Here is a 20,447-nt window from a genome sequence, read left to right on the forward strand (position 1 = left end):
TTCCTCAAGACGCCGTGGAGAAGGCCCCTTTTATTAGTGAGTACAAAACACGGACTACGCCCGACCTTGAGTCTCTTCCCCATCTTGCAGTCAAAACGAGCAGTTTTCGCCAGCAAAGAACACTTCCCAGGGACACACCAGACGAACAAACGTGCAGATAAGATCCCCCTTCCCCCTCAACTTAAATTAGATATCAATTAATAATGTTCAAACCACACCAGCCCAACTTACGGCACCGATCATTAATAATTCCACATGTGGGGGCAGGGGAGAGGATTTTTGTGCTATCCCCGTCCTACTCCACCCACTTCTGACGTATTACCTGTCACAAGTCTCGTAGGGAAATATGAAGAGCCGAGGCGAACTCGGAACCACTACTCAAGAGCATCTCCATATACGGAAAGCATCGCTTGGTTGCGTAGAGGACGTAAATTTACAACTATCCATAAAATACACAGCCATCAATAATTGCGAGCGGCTGACAGGCTTGAAGGTTCTTCCCTCCCAATGGTGAAGGACAAATAAGTGAAGCGTAAGAATACGGCACCAAAACAGCCCGCAGGCCTTCAAAGGAAAAACATAACACACTTTTTTTCTTCTTCAGAAGGAATAAAGGGACTCCTAAATCACCATCTATTCGGCGCCGAATCCGAAACAGAAGAAAAGCCAGAAGCCGCAGTTTCCGGTCGTACCGACGACCCTGAGAGAGGAACTAAAAAATGCTGACTAAGTTCTCTGAGCAGATTAACATTCCTACAGCGGCCGACTCAGAAAAGCACATACTTCGTCAGGTCTTCCTGAATACATGAATATGCTTGCATGCGCGTATGAAAATTAGACGCCTCATAAAAACTCTTACAGCTTACCTTATTAGAATTCCGTTGCATCGGGAAGTAAATATGTCCTTAATCTTCAAGGCAGCTCAAATGTTCATTTTAATAATGTGGGGCAGAGATAGAGAGCTCCATCGCTCATCATTTATGATAATTTCAGTTCCCTTGCCCATTGTCAGATGTGCATCGGAAACCCACGGTTGCAGTTCTATATATTGCTACAGCACACGCACACGCATTTCATTGGACTTTCGACGAAAAAGATAGGCTCAAGAAGACCAGATGGAAGTGTGAACCGAACAGTTGAAACGATTGTCCCGGAACAGGGTATGCAAATACAGGGCGCACGGTCGCCAGAAAATTTTCACCTGGCGCCTGAAATTTCAAATTCAGCTGTAGAAAAAATATATTTCAATATTTCAAGTTCGCGTATGGAAATTTCAATTACACTTCTTCAAATAATGATAATAACAACGAGTACAGTGTTTTTTTTAATGTTTGTGTGTGTGTGAGTTTTCTGTATCACACATATCATTAAATCTGAATAATAAACATGCCAATATAATATTTTTCACTGTTGCTAGCCGAATTCTGAAATCTGCCACATATTAGAATGTATTGCATAGTTCTTCATGCCGTTACTGGTTGAGTATGCTTTTCGACGGCCACTCCGGCGCAAGAATTAATTATTTTAATCCAATCTCATGTTAATTGAAGGGTTCGGGTGTAAAACATGGTAAGTGACATTTTGGTCATTTCTGAGTTCATTAAGAAAAAAGGTTATTAGAAACTATACCATGGATAAATTGTTTGCGTGTTGTGTTTACCGATTTCATAAGGCTTCACTGAGTCCAATGCAAATTGTATGGCATGGCAATTTCACTCGAAAATTGAAGGATGGCACATTTTACTTTGTAACTAAAAAATAACCAAAATGTCACTTACCATGTTTTATACCCGAGTCCTTCAATTAATAAATTAAATGTTTTAAATCACATTCAAAATGTGTAGCTTTAGTTTGATTCATGGATTTTTTAGCCTGAAAAAAAATGGCTCCGAAGAAAAAGGGGCTGGCGCCTGAATTCTTTTTAGATTTGTCTACCCCTGTACCGAAATCGATCCCAGTATTTCATTTACAAGGCGGTAATGCTAACACAATCATTATAAAAAAGGAAGGCCCGTCGATTAGTTTTAGGCATGCTCAATTACATGACACACATATTAAAACTCATGTGCACGTTATATAAATCGTAAAGTATAATTACATTTCCAAGAAATTTGAAATCATCTATGATGTATTAAACTAAAAACTTATTTACTCCGGAATGTTTATTTAAACATTACTTTGTGACTGCACCCTTTACTGAATAAAATTCTGGCCTTAATCTAGAACTGTGTCATATTTTTGTAATTAATCTTTGGTGTTGCGAGCGAGGGAGCTAGGAAACTTTTATGCATTTTTAGTTGTTCCTGTGAGAACTCTGTTGCTGGTAAAACCTTCCTTAGCTCCGGAATAATCTTTCAGAATTTTCTAAGAAAGTTTTAGAGGGGGCCAAGCATTTCTAATCAACATCATACCTAATTGCCTGTACGAATTGGTTATAGTTTCCTTGTCGAGAGCTATTCTATGTATAGTACACAGTATTCAACAAAGCATTTTGCTGCTTTGTTACGGATACCAAGCTCAAAGGTTTCAAAAAATAATCCTGAGGTGGGCTCAAGAGGCAAATGCCCCTTGCCCCAATGACTAGTACGCCATTCTTTCATGAATTTTAAGTAATCATCATTCACTGGCATCGTTGAGTTTGCTTGGGTTTGTCTTTAAGTCCATTTTATGCAAAAGATAGGCTAATCGAGACTGGACCTACAGTTTAAAGTGGGTTTGATTGATTGATTCGGTTATATCAACCACTTTTTGTTAATCGGGACGAGAGATATGATGAAATTGATGGACACTCAAAAAGAATACCAATGCCCAGGCCGGGAGTCGAACCCGGGACCCCTGGCGTCGTAGCGCGGTGTGAAAACCACTCCGCCACGGAGGTTGGCTAGTTTAAAGTGGGATCCGAACCACTAAATGCCTCCACCGGGTATTAAAACCACGACTCTTATTACAAGGCGACGACGTTACCACTACGCCATCAGGGAGGCCATCTGAATCGTTGAGATTAACCAAAAGGCACAAGACCTAATGCAAACAAAACAAACTTCTGATTTCGATCAACTTCAATGGCTTCTCCGGAAATATGACAACACAAACTTAGTACGTTCTCATCCTGTTCGAAACTGCCTTGAGACAATCTATATATAAATCTCAATGGCGCCATGGATCAAAGGCCATAGCAAGTTGCTTAAGCTGGAATTGTGTTGCAAGGGCAACCACCATTTAGAGCTGGAAGCGTGAGTTTCTCGCGAAAATTATGCCTGAAACTTCATCCTTGATAAGAAGAAAAAAAAGCTTTCATGTTTCATCATCCTACGCAATCATCTTGTTTACAGTTGCTGCACTCGAACACCCATCTTAAGAATCCGTAACAAAGGGTGGAGCCAGTAGACTTCCTGTCTACATCATAACATAGGTTACGCCTTGGATCTTATTGTCCGCCAATCTGGATATGAACTACCAGGATCGTCATATCCGGAACAGCGACGAGTGACACTTCAACTTGAGACGACAATGGAAGAAATGAGCAGCAGAAATACGGGCATTGAGATGTTTTGCCAGCTCCACTTTGATCTACAATCCATCGATGCGTGGATGAAATGGGGCGCAGGAGATGAGTGCCACCCTTCGAGACATCAGAATCATCAATTCATATTTTATTAAATGTAAATAGACATGGCACGCCTTGTCATCTAAAGTTAAGGAACGCTATTTTCGTATTGTAACGTCTGAAATTCCCTATCGCCATATTTAGTGGAGTTTTGTTTTGAGTAATACCATGTCTAAACTAAGGGAATCGTCCCCTGATGGCCTTCCTTTGACGTCTAAAATTAAGTGATCACCTTCAGAGACTGTGTCTAAAATTACATTAATTGATTTATTTATATTATTTAACGTCGTATTTCTTCCACTTTTAGCTAATCGCGACGATTGGAGAATGAATGGTGATTAGATAAAATGGATGAATGGATAATCTTAAAAATTTATGGACGACACAAGCCCCACAGAGGATTGTACAGGTTGAGAGGCAGAAAAGCGACGCTAAATTCTCTGTCACCGCTCTGGTCATGTGTGTTATTTGCGAAAGTCCCTTCATCAATTTCATTAAATTATCACTCATCCTCGGGACAGGCCAACGAAACTCTGGTGCTTGGACTCGTAGGCTGTATAATCTTCTGTGGGGCTTGTGTCGTGCATAAATATTTGTGATTGTCCATTCGTCCATTTTATCTCATGCACGGAGCGAAGGGCATACAACTTTACATCTGTGAATTTTTCGTGCGTCTTCACGATACATGAACAACAAACACAAGAGAGAATTTGAGACACACTTTCATCAGAAGTTACAAAATGGCTTCCGCAAGCCTGCCAAACGGGCCTAGAAATGATAAGTCAGGCATGGAGAGCATCTTACAAGATAACATTGACATCGGGTGCTACATTAACATGTTTGCTTAAAACAGCCACGCATGAAATTTGGAAAGTCGTAAGGACACATCCTGCGATTCTGATTCGAAGGAGAATCGTGCAAGCTCATTAAATGGATATTAAATAGCTACGTGGATGCACCGCTATCTTAAATATAAAAAAACTCCCCTTGCCGTGACTTGGAGGAAGAGCCGGGATATGCAAGCCTTTGCTGTTGATGCAAAAATATTTCGACCTTGGGAAGTCGTGAAAAGAATTTATGAGCTGAAGCAAGCAATTTTATGGTTAAGAAAAAGCAGAGCTCACGGTTACAGCACACTCGTCTTAACGATTGCACGTTTTAATCATTCTTTCTTCTGTGCACCACGCACTACCAGCTTCCAGGCAGAGTTTCCGGATTATGCGCTCAAAGTTTTCCGGATTACACCCAACCGACTGGAACATCCACAGCTGAGAGGGACCCCCAAAGATGCTGTGAGGTGACGGTACAGTCAAGAGAAAATGTTTGCTATTCTCAAAGGAAATTGGCCGACATGGATGTCTTTGTGAGTGTCCATCAATTTCATCACATCACTCATCCTCGTCGTGGCGATTATCCAAAAGTGGAAGAAAAGTGACGATAAATAACAAAAATCGAACCAAATGAAACGCATTTCTTAATAATAATCGTCTGGTCACCCACTTAATTAACTGCAAGCTATATCCACATTATTACGGGAGCAGGAAAGACGTTTTCATTTTCTTCTCTCTTCCCCGATTTCCGTATAAGTAGCTTACAATCAAGAAAACTTAAGTGGGCAGGCCACATGGCACGAATGGGAGAGGAAATAAAGAGTTTACAGGGTTCTTGTTGGGAAACCTGATGGTAAGAGACCTGTAGGAAGGCCGAGACGAAGATGGAGGGATAACGTTGAGATGGACTTAAAGGAAATTGGTAGGATGAAAAAGATTCGGTTGATCTTGCCCAGGATAGGGACAGATGGGAGGCTTGTGTTGCTGCAGTCATAAACCTTCGGGTTTAGAAGGCTAGAGAGTTATTAGTAGCTTACCATTTCGGGGGTCCGCAGACCACAGAACAACCACTCGTCTGCAGATGAATAGAGTGTTGTTAGCCTAATTTACAGCGCCTTTCTGCACTTTTGAGGTCAATCGCGTCGATGAAGATGAATAACATGGATAAAAGAACCAGTGCAAAGCAACAGCCTTGCCTCGAGTGGGATTCAACCGTCTAGTTTCGCGTCTTGTCGCGTCACGTTAGCATAGAGACCGGCAACTGTCTTTTGTATACGATCTAGTGGCAACAGTGAACACATACACACGCCTTCTCTCGGTTACTCTTAATTCAGGTCAGCTCCTCAGAACGTACGCCCCTTGTCTCCGAGGTGAAAAGCTTCTATAGCAACAACTCGCATAAATATACACAATTTTAGCAGAACTGCCAAATCATATATTCGTACTCGGTCCCTGAACATAGCATGGCCTTTCACGGGCACAACAAGCGAAGGATACCCTCCTTCCCCTTTTGTGAACACACTGTGCATTGTGCAGCTTCAACAAAGGCACCTTGCGCATTCAGGAAAACAATGGTCTACGTTTTCTTTACAGCCTGCCATAGACTTCCACGGCATCCATGTTATCATTATGTTGATGTAATGGTGTGCCAGCATTGCCCTCGGATACGAAGCAGCCTTTTGTTTTCACAACCAAATGAGGAAAGTGGGTTTAGCCCACGTACATCATCATCCTACCGAACCTACCAGCACTTAAGAAAAACTATCATATCACGTTTTATCGAATTACTACACAATATGCCTTCATGATATTGTATTATCTTTATGGTTACCAGACAGTGCCAGAGGAAGCTGAGCTTGCTTTGGCAATTTCCAATGTGTCTGTATTAGTAGTTAATACTAGTGATATTTCAGTTTCGTTATTTCAACCACTAGGTTAACAGTAATAATGATAACGAGAGAATGTTACGAGACGATGCTAAACCCAGGTTGCCGATGTATCGGCATCGGTTGATACCAGTGATATCGATATCGGAATTCATTTACCGATTCCGGCCGGTACTTTGGCTGAGTATAATTATCCTGGAAGTTATGAAAAATTCGAAGTTTCCATTGAATATGTGAAAAAAACTGTATTCTGTGATTACATTCTGATGTAATTTTTAAACATATTTTAAAGCAAAAACTGGTAAATTGATGCTTATAATGGGAATGGAATACCCACCCACTAGTATTAATCAATATTTTGAGCAACGTTTTGTTGTTACCATTTTCAAGCATCAGCATCGGTGGTATCGACTCAGCCCAACTTTTTACTATAGTTTTACCGAAATATTGTGGAAAATGTTACATGATTTCACCAGAGAACCGAACTACTAAGATTTTTTTCTTAGAAAGACAACTTTAATAACACTGGACATATTCTAGTCAAGACTATAGTTTACAGTAGATAAGGGTCAACTGGCGTCCACTGGGAGTCGAACTCGCGACCCCTTAATCAAAAAGATATATTGATTTCTCTAACAAATTGTTGTGCAGGCCTCAGTGAAAGACGTATTGCGTGTCTGCTTCAATGTTGGATTTTCTTAAATATCTGCTGCATGACTTGGCCCATGCAAATGGGAGTTTTGTTTTGTAGTAAAGGTCTTTTTATTCGTCGATGAAATGAGGTCGTTCGACAGCTAACCTTGTTTCTCATGTTTCTGTGCGAACAGATGCATATCTATATTTAGTGGCACAGTGTAGGCGAGACGATTACTGGCAATAACACTATCATGACATCAGCCAGTGGATGTCTCACAACTTTACCTAGAAATTGTCACGTGTCCGTTGCTATTTCGTGTACTAGATTTGCCCCAAATCACGTTAATTCCCAATTGGCAACTCTTTATTAAGTACTAGATAAAATAATTTATATTAGACAACCTGTAGGTTAAGGAATAATACACGGGCACTCTCACATCAGAGCCCGAAATCATTCCTCTTGTTCCATGACTCACGCCAATAACAAAGCAAATCAGTTGCTGCTTTGTTGGATTTGAATACAGATCGGGTATGTACAATGAAATGTAGGTTTGGAAAGAAAAAAGTAAAGACATGTTATTAACCGGCGCGTTTATAGGCAAGAAGTAGGCCAACACGTCACCACCACACCGACTCTCATAGAATTAGTCCCATGGTCTACATCTCAAACCTTAGTTCCGGCCCTAACTCTCAACTTCCCTCGCCTCGGACACCGGACGACCAAACCTGTTCGAACACCTCAAGGCAAAACGACCACGATAATTAAGATTTCTGGAGCGGCTACTGCAATTTACTTACTCTGCAGCGTAACGACATATCTGTACATACCCACAGCCGAAGCCTGGTTACTTTTACATACGAAAGCCTATAAATGTTTCTTCGGTACGAAGAAAATGGAGTGGGCAGAGCCCGAGGGACCGAAACAGGTTTGGGAGTTGTTCTGGCGCTGTAAGGCGAGATCCAACACAAAGAAAATTGGAATTGCACCCGAAGGGGATTGAAGTCCACTTTGTTGGATAAACACGGGCAGAGAAACAAAGAAATTATAATAAAAAACAGATGTACATGCATGCTATTCCTGTTAACCGCTGGAACGCGCCATTATTTTTGAATTTCAGAAACAACCTACAGTATCAATTCTTGCTTTCACAATCGTAGGCGTGCACGGGTCAAAGACCTTAACCGAGAAATTACACACACCTTAATGCTTACAGAGCGATCTTCTCTTGTTCTTCAAGAGATAGGTGATCCGTGATTGGCAATTTCTTCATAGCTGAGCCCTCTAGAAACAATATACATGAGATGTGATTAATATAATAAGATATACGTGCAGATCCTCTGAAATCGTTCCAGGGTGTTCTTGACAAACTGAATGGAAGTAGGCAATCACCTTACTACTGGATCTGCCTCGGAAGTCGCATAAGTAGGTATCATTCCACGCCCGTCTCTCATACGCTCCACGAAAAACATAATATGTGGTCCACGTAGACAATACAAGAAATGATTGAATCTTGTTTCAGAGTAGTTATATGGAAATCCAAGATTGAGCCTGCAAAATGTGTACATTTGGACAAACCACTTTCAAGAGTCAATATTCTCCTCGGAAACATCATACGCCTACTACGCTAAGATGTTGGAAGTGGACTCCATTTAAGGGTGCAAGAATATCAGCTGCAATTTGCATTCTACAAGTGGCGAATTGATACAAAAGAAACTAGTAATTGTCGTCTGAAAGATATAAGAAAGACCTCCAGCATTTGAATGCTCGCTAGAAGAACAAGTTTTGGACTTTTTTAACGTGATCCTCAGAAACTATCAACACCGATAATTATTCATGTTATCACACGACTAGGCTTGTTTTAGTCCAAGACTACGAATAGTTCATCAAAATAGTAAAAGTAAAGTGTTCCCCTGTGCTTTGCACCACGCCACGAAGGCGTATAGGGGGTGTGGAGTTAGGGCCCCACACTTTCTTGATCGCGGCCGAAGATGGGGGTGATGTATTAAGCACCACACCACGCACCTGGTCGCCTTTACCACCCCCTCGAGTTTCATTCAGGTACCTACTTTACACGACGCTGGGTGGGCGCCGGAGCCGCTTGAGCAGGTGGAAAAATCCCGGATCTCCCCCGCCGGAGATCGAACCCGGGTCTCTCGCATGGTAGTCAGACGCCATAACGACTTTTTTATTAAAAAAAAAATGAAGAAATATCCCTATGCGGTAGTATCCCCCGTCAATCACACTTTTCTCAACTTTCACTCAATTATTGGAGAACTACTATCCTATCAAGAGAGACAGAAGAGATTTGCCAGTGTCTCGGTCTCGTCTCGAGTTGTGAATCCCTGTCTCGTACTCGAATTATACAGTATACAGCGGATCACCATGCAAACTTACAGTGAATAGAGGCAATTAAGCAAACAACTTTTCTTAATAACGTTTATCTATCTGCTGCCTCGTTTGACGCTACGATTCCTCGACAAACAGAATTTTATCCTGAATACGTACGCAACAACGGAGCAAGACTCACAATTGCTACCAATGAATTGACTTTATAATTATCGTAAACAAAAAAGATGACTTATCTATAAATAATTACGTAGATATGGTGTGGTTTCGGTTCCTGTATTTTTTTCAATAACATACCAGTCTCGGACGGACCGAGAATCTCGGACACTAAGTCTCGGTCGTTTCGACTCGATGTTAAAGCGGTCTTTCTTGATTTTGTCTTGAGTTTTACAGGGCAGTCTCGACACCGTCCATAGTTAATTTGTAATCCGTAGCATAATCTGTATTTATGTTGACTTAACATCGCTCTTCTCCTGCTTCTGGCTGGCTAATTGCGACGACGAGAATGAGTGATTATTGAAATGGGGACGCTAACAAATACCCAGGCTGGGATTGAAACCCAGGAACTTCGGTGGAGAGAAAGAGTCCGAAAGTCGACAATACACACGCTGGGTCAACGAGCCGGCATTGTGGCTGCAGCTGTTATCTTATCACACACAACGTCCATAAATACATATCTTATTTGTCAGTTTCTTTGTATAGATATTTTACTGCGTACAATGACAAGGGACTGCTACACCTGCTCGAATGAATGTCATCCTATTCTACCCAAAGACAGAATTAAATGTTAAATAACACCACCACATTTGAATTAATAAATTAAGCAGAACGTGCACACAGCCAACTATTGTGGGTAGGAATCTCTCACACACACACACCTTGGTTGTACGCTGCATTGAGTGCTGGACTCGCGGCCTCATCACCGACGCTCCAGGTTCGAGTTCTAGCGATTATGAGTGTCTCAATCAATTTGATCCAATCACCGTTCATTCTCATCGTCGCGATTAGCTTAATAGGCAGAAAAGCTACTTAACACATAAACACGCACAGGCGCGGATCCAGGGGGGAAGGCGATGGGGAGCGACCGTCCCTCCCAGATGGCTAGACTACGTTTCTTGCATACATTATATTTATTCTATATGTTTTTTGTACTTCAGTATTATGTACATAATCGTTTATTTCACCGGTGTAAAACATTATGTGATACCGAATGTCAGTTATCATAATAATAATTATTATTTGAGGTCTTCTGCTAACAATCTAGATTTCAAATCTAATTAAATAAATAACGATCCTAATGCTTCATGTACATTTTTATATTTTCCTGACTGAGTGACATGATTCCAGAGAACAAATCTATGTTTAATCGATTCCCCACTATTCGTCGTATCTTTAGTTTATGACGACAATGGAACGATAATAATGATGGAAGAAAATAATACACATATTTTACTTATTCGGGATTCGAATCCGGTATTCCTATTCGCCTTGTGCACATTATTGCTGCATATTTTTTGTATAAAAACTATGCAAATGTTGATTGGAATGGACTTCCGCGGGAAAATAGCCCCTCCCAAGTGCCATTGCTGGATCCGTCACCGCACATACATACATGCGCATTGCTGAAACAGTCGTTCCTGCGGTTACGATGAGAAATGTCAACGTGCAGCGCGTTTCAGAGCGCTCCACAACTCGTGGTCAAACCTCAATTTCAGGAAGAAAAGAGGCAAGTGCAGCTGGGCGAGCATATTTTGTTTCTACGCTTCCCTGAATCCATCCCTCGCGAGAAAATATGTGCGTGAGCGAAGGTTGTAAGACGTTGCCATGTCGAACCACGCAACGTAGGCTCGGAGGTGGGCCTGTCCCCTCCCTCCCCTCCACCTGATCTTCCAGAGACGTGCGGCAACATAGCGGTCTTTCACCCGACTTTCAACATGCCGCGTGAGTAACGGGAAAGCTCTCTGGCTGTTCTGCTCGTCGACACGATGAAGACTTTGTACAATCGTAAACATGGTTTCCGAAAGATGCAACCGTGATACTTGGGAGCGTTATCAGATGTTGCTGCAAACGCTATCGAAAGAGCTCGATTCAAAGTAAACAAAAAACTATCTGGAGATGTGGCATTCGTGAGACAAACGAACGAAAAAACCGCTAGAAAAATGTTACTTTCTCTCTACAGAATATGGACAAAAAAAGTGAAATGCAAACACCGTGGATGGGCAAATTGTTTTTGTTATTTTCTTTTTCAGGGTGGACAATTAGGTCGTGACGTGCATCGATTTGTACAGTCACGGACACTTCTGGGTTGTATTAATTACAATGGAATTCAATGAGATTGTTACAACCCAGAAGTGTCCGTGACTGTACCAGGGGTTTATTGAGAATGTTCCATCTGGTGGGTGCAAGTTTGTTTGTTTGATTTATTTTACTTCGCTTTTCTGCCACTTTTGGCTAATCGCGAAGATGAGTACGAGTTATATGATGAAATTGATGAAGGGATACTCACAAACACCCATGCCAAGGCCGGGATTCGAACGCGGGATCCCTGGCGTCGTAGCGCGCTATGCTAACCACTCCTCCAGGATGTAAGTATAAATTTGGAGCCAAAATTGCCATAAATTGAGGCTTTGTTGAAAATTTTAAGTGGGTGTTAGGGGTGTGTGGATAAATAACTGGATTTGTACACTTCAAGGTGGACAACGTGCGAATCGATGTGGGCGATTCCCACCTTATCCTCCCCTCTCTAAATATGGCCATAATGCATCCAAGTGGCACCACTCTGAAATGTATCAGAACAAAGAACACCGTAGCTAAATGATGGGGGGGGGGGAACTAATTTTGCGATTGTGTTAACATTTTTCTACATGTCAGAATCGGAATGATCAAAATGAATGATCTGTTAAGCGAAATACATTTTAATAAACAATGGGGAATATTCAAATTGGCGTCAGCAGCGCAACGTAACATGGGAAATCTAGCCGAAACAACACACAAAGTTCGGAAGGCCACAGCTAGAGTCAACAACACAGTGTGCAACGTGTATTGGAATAGATGGTCATACAATTGTGGAGACCTTATTAAAATTAGGATTTAGAAATGAAGTTTCAGTTTGGTCAGTTCATGTTATTGTGTGCGTGTGTCTGTATTTATTTTAGGGGGCAGTGGGGGCGATTAAGTGGCCAACTCCCCCACTTTTAGCACTATGCTAAACCTTATCTACGAAGGGAAATCTACTGTCTTTGCCCCCAGTCTTGGAACCCAATCGCCGCCACTGTTCAGGGGTCATCACTTCATACATTTTGAAAGGTGGTCAGGATGCCACGATTTTCCATGATAATGTATAGTTGCTGTACGGTCCGGTCTTGTGGCTTGTGTTAAATGAGCGATCCCATAACCTTTAGCTTCAAGGAAAGTTTGAGCAAGAATTTATCTGTGTTTGCACATTCGTATATACTAGTTGTCAACATAGCTTGCTTGCATGCCTGTTTCACTAGGCACAAAAAACAGCGAAGTGACAATCCCATATTGACCCTCCGCAATATCGCGGAGGCACATTGGGCAGCTGCAGATTTAACTTTACTCTGTACATTCAGTCACGAGTAGACTACCGACGCATGAATTGGATTTAAAATAAACCTTTCTATACACAAAGTATGTATTGCATTAAAATAATTCGTGCAGAATTTTGTATTCTTGGAACATACCTCGAATCAATTTCACGCGAATGTGAGGCGCCTATCTAGTCTTGAATGTTTTCCCGGTGTTACCTAAAGACGTATTTGAAAGTAGTTTCAAATGCTTTGTTGTTATCCAATCATGAACATTGTCAGCTTGAATGCAGTACCTCGAAAAGCATCTCCGGATGCCAATGTGTTTTCTTCGCCCGACGTGTTTCGTGGCGGAAAAAAAAAAGTTTTTGGACATTTCTTGCCGGAAAATGCAATAGGACATTTTTTAACATATAAGCAAGGGAATTGTATTTTGAATCTCAGCCGCAAGTGAGTTTGTTACACGATCCCAGACTTTTGCCGGGAACATGGCAGCGGGCGTGATTTCGCGCGATGAATTGTGGGAGAAATTATAAACCGAACATGTCCCATTGAAAACCCAAGATTTGGCTAGTTCTCGAACCCATGACTTTCACAGACACGCAATTAATGTAAATGTCTTACAAAATTGACAACGGTCCTTTCATCGCGATTCATAACGAGAACCAACCAGCGCCAGACAAGGCCAAGAAAGCTGGACCTGTGACGCAAGACAAGTAAGACTTGCGATGGGCCCTGGGGAGATGTGCAAGCAAAAATGATGCATGACAGTTGCAAGTGCAAGATTGAAGACGAGAACTGTGGGAAACACTAACTGTTGCATCCGCAGAGAACATCCCTAGCGGAACATGGACGTGTGTCAAACGGGAAACCCCAATCCTAGGGAATGAGTCCATTTCACCCTTTGCCTAGATTTCCCCTACAGCAGTGATCTCAAACTTCGCTATACCGCAGCCCGTTTTTTTTTTTTTTGTTAGTTGATGCTCCGATCCCAACAATTTTACTCGTCAACACCTTTGTAATTGTTTTTAAAGTTTATACATTAAATTAAAGCCACCTTGAAATTAACAGTTAATACATAAGTTATGGCATAATCATAAAGACCAATAATTTGGTTATGTCTAGTGTTTTTCACAAATATAAAATTAGGTTTAACGTATTTGTCAGCCACTGGATCTACTGTAATCTTGTAGTTTCCTCAGGGCAACATCGTTAAATTAATTTGGTTAAGTGCTGATTTTCATCGGCGTGCTGCATTTTGAACACCGAAAAATTCCAATTAATCTAATAGGGAAATTGATGACTGTTTTTCTATACTCGGAAAAATCACAACTATAACTTGATTTTAATGATGGTTATTGGAGAAAAATGTTTCAGGAGAACCACTCGCGACCTGGTACAATTTTTTTCAGGGCCCGGTTCGGGACTGCGGTCTGGTGGTTGAGAAAGACTGCACTTGAGTATCTCCATTGATCTCTTAAAACTAGACTCCTCATATTTGATAAAGCACACGTCCACGTGTTATGCACAGCCATGCATCGGGACTGAACTCTCAGATTAAAGCACGATGCTGATAATTCTTGTTAAATTAGTTTTGCTGCCACTTTTGGCTAATCGCGACGATGGGTTCGATCCTAAACATTGAAATGTCACCTCACCGGGAATCAAAGCCCAGAACCCTTGATAAAGTGACAGGGTTTTGATTTTTTGTTACATTTCGAACAAATTATAAGTACTGGACCTACTACAATTTTATGCACCACCCAGAGGATATGTATGGCCTACCCAATATCCCTTGATTACAGGATGACATCCGAAACCACTAGACTTGTGGACAAGTCGTGTTTCACACAATTAATTGAAGATTAAAATTCATTAATAAATTGTCATTTTTTTAATATTTAATGTTTATGGTATATAAACAAAATGACGAGAAAACTATATGAACTTTTGCTACAACTATTGCTGGAAGCAGTTACATGAAGATGAAGATGAATTATAGAAGAAAATAAAGTGTGCGTGTATGTAGAAAAATTTGCCCGCAACAATGTACAAGTTTAGAAGAAATATACACGTATATAGCGGAATGAATATCGAAAATACAATGGTGACTGAGGGTACTCTACACGAGAATGGAACTCCCATTGATTACAAGACAAGGGGATGCAACAAAAATAGAGCATACAAAGCAGTCAGCATAAATGGTAAGCAACTTCTACAGAAATTGAGGGAGAAAATGAAAGAAAAATGTCCCTGCCATGTGTGCTCGTCTAATAATGTGTATATAGCTCGCAGTTAATTAAATGCCTTTCCTTCTGAAAACACTAAATAGGTGACCAGACGATTATTTTCAAAATTCGTGTCTAACAAATTGTGAAACAGGGCATTTATATACAGTAATACTGGAAGGGTTTCGTATGTCTAAACTATTCACATGTTAATATTGGCTTCATGTACATTAAATCTATCATCATAACACTTTTACATATAATTTTGAGTTGTGGTTGTTCTTAATTTTATTATATATAATAACATGGGTACCTGGGGGAAACCCTGGGGGGTAAAGGCGGTCAGGGGCGTGATGCTGATCACATTACCCCTACACACGACCGGATCAAGGAAGTGTGGGGCGTTACCCCCACACCCCCTATACGCCTTCATGGCGTGGTGCTAAGCACAGGGGAACACTTTACCTTTTATAATATATTTGGTAAAAAAGAAACTATCAATTACTGTGGACATCCTTTCCCCATTATAATGTATGAAACAGACTACGATTATGAAGAAAATTACATTATTGAAACTGAAGAAAAAATGATCATCCCTGCATGTGTGTGGAACGTATTGTAGGCTTAATTCGAAACTTTTAGGTTCGTATAAACTTGACTCCACAATTAATGCAAAACGTGTACTAAACGAATGAAAAGAGCTTGGCCCCAACCCATCTCCTTATATACGCCCATGGATACACACAAAAATATTTTTTTTCTCTGCCAGGGAAAAAGGTGCTACTAGCTACCGTCAAGAATCGTAGGGAACATAAAAGCGGTACACCCAACGGCAAAAGAAATAGTAGGTGAATTGTCCATCACTATTTTAATTTGGTTTGCTTTTCACACACTGATAATGAAATAATAACGTCAATAAGTAGAGGCAAACAACTGCTTCGAATCAACGAATTTCATTCATTTCACAACACAGGATGTGGAATAAAGAATAATGAAAATAGCGACTACTCGTACTATCTTTGCCGCTGAATGTACAAAACCATCACGCTACGAGATTATGTTTCACAAAAAATATTTGATGTTCCATTCATGCACGACACACAGTGACGCAATAGCTTTTCTACTGTACAGGATTGAGCGACAATAATTACTGCAGACTGTCCATTCGCCCCAAAACATGCGGTAGTTTGTCAGCATATTTGATAAGTCGTTGACCCCACATTATTACCTACTTTGCACATTTTCCCCTACATACGAAAACATAACGTAATCGAAACTATCTCAGTTCACATGATTTCAGGATATTTTCACAAAAATACATTCTAGTTTCTTCAGTTCTATATACACACGTACATCTTCTCTTGATCTTAGGCAAGGGATTATTTCCCTGTCCCCCATACTTCCCTCTCGAGATATTTATTTTGGCTGACAAAGAATGAAAAACCTTACTGAGTTGTCAACCTATCACTTGTTCTAATACACTCATCATACTAGCAACGGAATTTCAGCCACACTTATCAGGGCAGTCTGTTCTGTGTCTTAGATAATTCATATGATCTCCCACACTAAACCGTTCACACTACAGCAACAATTAATATATATTTGACAATCCCTAAACTATAAGCAGCGCATTTTCAAAACAAAATACTGTAAGCAAAATAAAAGTAAAGGTAATATATCAAAAGCAAGGCACGAAATAAGCAGCAGAAACGACTTCCGCAGACGACAAGTAACATGTGTTATAAGGTCGTGAAAGCTTCCCCTTTAGTATGACAACTGTGAAACATTTAAGAAGTGCAATGTTTTGGAGGAAAACTAGTGCCACGAAAAAGCCAATCTTATAGTAATTTGAACCATTACCAACACATTAAATCTGAGTAATACAAGCACACGTCAAATGATAAAAAGATGTCTTCACTTCTAAGAGTAGCAGTTCTTATGAAAATAATATATACATATTCCCTTGATCTTAGGCAAGGAATTATTTTCCTATTTTAAAATTTACCATTAAAATGTAGCAATTCACTTTCGACAAGTCGTGATAAATATGTCAACCATTAACTTAGCACATAACTTCCTTATGCCCCTTCAATCAGAATTTCCTAAATACGCCAGGGAGTTTTCAAGTCTCTTGTACAAGTCATTAACGTAGTTTTCATAATATTCAGTAGACCCCAGTTACTGTATATGGCACTTTAAGAAAATATTTTAAAACACATTCCATATGCGTTGATGAGGTTGCACTGTCTGAAATTTTGAATCGTACCTGTTATTCCTTGACATAACGAAATTTAATGGTCGTCTCCTGTCAATAATGCTCGAAATGATGCATGTTTAAGATTTCAGTTAATTTTACCCCTTCAGAAACGCGATTTTACTCGAAAGAAACTAAACCGTTAAGGAAAACCTAGTTCGTGCCAGATCCATGAATAATATTCTGGGCACTCGCTAGGTCAACCTGATCTTGACATTGTCTTAGGAGCCTGCCAAAGATATAATGATAGGCTCAGAAGCAAGATCCCGCCTACATACCCGTACGAAAGTAATTCTTGAATATATTATTAGCTCAACTCCCCAATTCATCTAGCGTCCTAGTGTTTTTGAACAAATACTAAAGTGATCAACCCCCTTCAGAACGAACTCCACCCATTCTCAAAACCCTTAATATACTAAAGGAATAAATTGAGTCAACTATATGCAAACACTGGAAATAGAACAATAACCTAAAATTCTACCACCACCCCAATTTTTACACATGCATTTGAAAGTAGTTTAGAAAATCCTGAGAACTGTACTCACCGTGGGTACGCAGGGATGACTTGGAGATATGAAATCCAATCCTCGGCTACCAACTCCATTGAAGCATGTTCTTATATTCTGCATAAACTTCCTGCGAATTGCTTTCAAAGAGTAAACACATAAACCACTGTATTGGGAAGGCTTGCTGGATGCCTCCCCTTCGCTTTGGTCACTTTCCGAGAACACAGCAAACAGAACGTCATCCTGAGCTGTAATTCCTAAATCTGAAGCTAGGTCGGATCCTGCTTTTCCAACGTATGCTGCCTGAATCAGGTTGTACTTCTTCGCACGTTCACTGTTAGCCCCTTCACTACTGATGCAATCTATTGGGATTTCTGTGTAGGAGTAGTAGTTTTCGTCATCGTGGCATACACGAACTAATTTGGATATGAACGGAGACGGGGTTGTATGTCGCATTTGCGTAGTGAGGAAATAGCTGAATCCACCTGAACTGAATCCATACACATAGTTTATTGGATATCGTTCTCGAGCCAAAGAGTTGACAAACATCCTTGTACCCGTGGTAACGGCTGTTTCGGCAATATTGAACATCTTCTCTTTGTCTAAGCTTCGGCTCGACACAGCCGGAACTTCCGATCTATATGGCGAGTTTCCTGTATACGTCACGCCAACGTACATCACCTGGGAAACTGGAGGATTCGGTGGTCCAGGAGCTATGAAAGCTACAGTGGATGCTGTAGAATTATTTGCCACCACTGCCTCTTTCACTTCTTGTTGCAGGTCTGAAATATTCTTAATATTCCTCACGGAACATATGCCTTGAAAAAGACTACCACAACTAATCAGCCGTGAGGTACTGTAGTCGATCACAAGTGCCTTATTAACATTGTCAGTCAATTTCTTGCTCACACTGGGAGGGCAGACAAGCACAGAACACTCGGGTGAATCTTCGTGAGGTCCTGTAACTTCGGTCACAAACATTTCGAGATCCGGGGATAATTGATACAGTCTATTCACAGCTCCAATAAACACACGCCCAGTGTTCTTGTCTACAACAAGGTGGTTAAATTTCTCCGTTTCAGTGTCACTAAATGTTTTCACAATGTCGCCTCCTTGGCCTGGGGAGGGACCCGAACCCAGGACTACCAGGCCGAGGAGGACAAGACGTGACAGTACCGCGGGAGCGGCACTGAACAGGGCGCCTACCCAAGACGCTCGCATCGTGACGCCTCGTCACGTCATAGGGCTCACCTGAAAATCAAAACAGAAAGTATTAGTACCATCACAACTCACAGTCTACATACATGAATTACACAGTTTTTTTTTAAAAAAAAAAAAAAGATTCAGGACAGAAATTATTTTATTTTCTAAACCTAAAACTCACATATACTGAGCACTGTGTTTCAGGATCCGTGTCCTTGTATAGCCAACGGCAAATATAATAGTAGGCAAATTTCCAGCACTACTTTAATTTTTTTCTATTCTACGTTCTGTGTTGTTTAAAAGATGTCCTCTGCTACGTTTTTATTTCAAATCATGATCATCATATTGTGGAAAACAGACTAGAGGAAAATGGTGGACAATACGCGTACCATTTCTTATGCCGTTGGGTGTACAGTCGTGGAAAAAATACCTCCCCCATAAGCCTACTGCTATTAAGGCTCTATGGAGGAAGTATGTTTTTCCATGACTGTACGTGTTGTGATAAAGTGGGAAAATAAGACGAGAGCAAGAGTGTTAACATTTCCACATAAACATTCACTTCACTAAATACTAAAATATTATCTTAAAAGACTGACACTGTTGAATAACTCTTCGTCTGGCCTTTAGTAGTTATGCTTCTGAACCTGTGTTGGGTGTTGAACTTTTGCATGAAATCATATTTTGGTTTCATAAGAAAAAATTGGACATGTAGCTTGGTCTCAGGAAAGCAACACTCAAATGAAAGATTTTTCAGGAATGTTCAGTACACAATGAAATTAAATCTATCTTGTATTTCCTGCGCAAATAGAGGGAAAGGCCAATTTAGGGAGTACGGTCCAGACAAAGGAAGCAACATTACACATCCTACATATATATATATAAAAAAAAATTAAAAACATGACCGCACGTTTATCAGCATGTACTATTTAAAAAAGACTAGGGCCTAATTAACTGCAAGCAAAAGGAAATTAATACAAATACTGAAATATCTAATCTACCTAGGTATACAATGACGCTCAAGTTATCGGTATGTTCCACTTGAACTAGTGACAAAATGCCTCAGTTCAACACCAACGAAATGGTGCATATATTCACGTACAAGTGAATAATACAGAAAGCATGGAGTTTGTCCACAATTATCCATCAGGAGGGTGTAACTTCGCATTTAGGACATTCCAAGGGTAAATTTCGAACCGAAATGACTATATATTAGGTTTCTGTGAAAAAGTTTAGGAGGGATAAGGAAATTGGGTGGTGTTTGGAGTGTGTAGATAATCAATCATTGACTGACAGAACACGAATGTTATTTTTTTCTCCTCTAGAACTTATTCTTCTCTCAGGTTATGAAAATATGCCAGGCTCTTTGTGACCATGTATTATGTAATAAATCTTTAACGTTAAG

At 40.5% G+C, this 20,447-nt stretch overlaps 1 protein-coding gene across 4 annotated transcripts in view; it reads right to left on the bottom strand.

Moving 5' to 3' along the window:
• The window catches only part of PlexA (plexin A), a 597,216-nt gene that overhangs the window by 222,504 nt on the left and 354,265 nt on the right, over positions 1 to 20,447 (bottom strand). For all 4 annotated transcript variants that reach the window (XM_083117039.1, XM_083117040.1, XM_083117041.1 and 1 more), the window contains one exon: positions 17,882 to 19,093. In XM_083117039.1, coding sequence (XP_082973165.1) covers positions 17,882 to 19,063 — 1,182 coding nt within the window. In that variant the 5' untranslated portion in view covers positions 19,064 to 19,093. The remainder of the gene's footprint in view (positions 1 to 17,881; positions 19,094 to 20,447) is intronic.

The sequence above is a fragment of the Lepisma saccharinum genome, chromosome 2, assembly GCF_977018435.1.
Source record: "Lepisma saccharinum chromosome 2, izLepSacc3.1, whole genome shotgun sequence".
NCBI lineage: Eukaryota > Metazoa > Arthropoda > Insecta > Zygentoma > Lepismatidae > Lepisma > Lepisma saccharinum.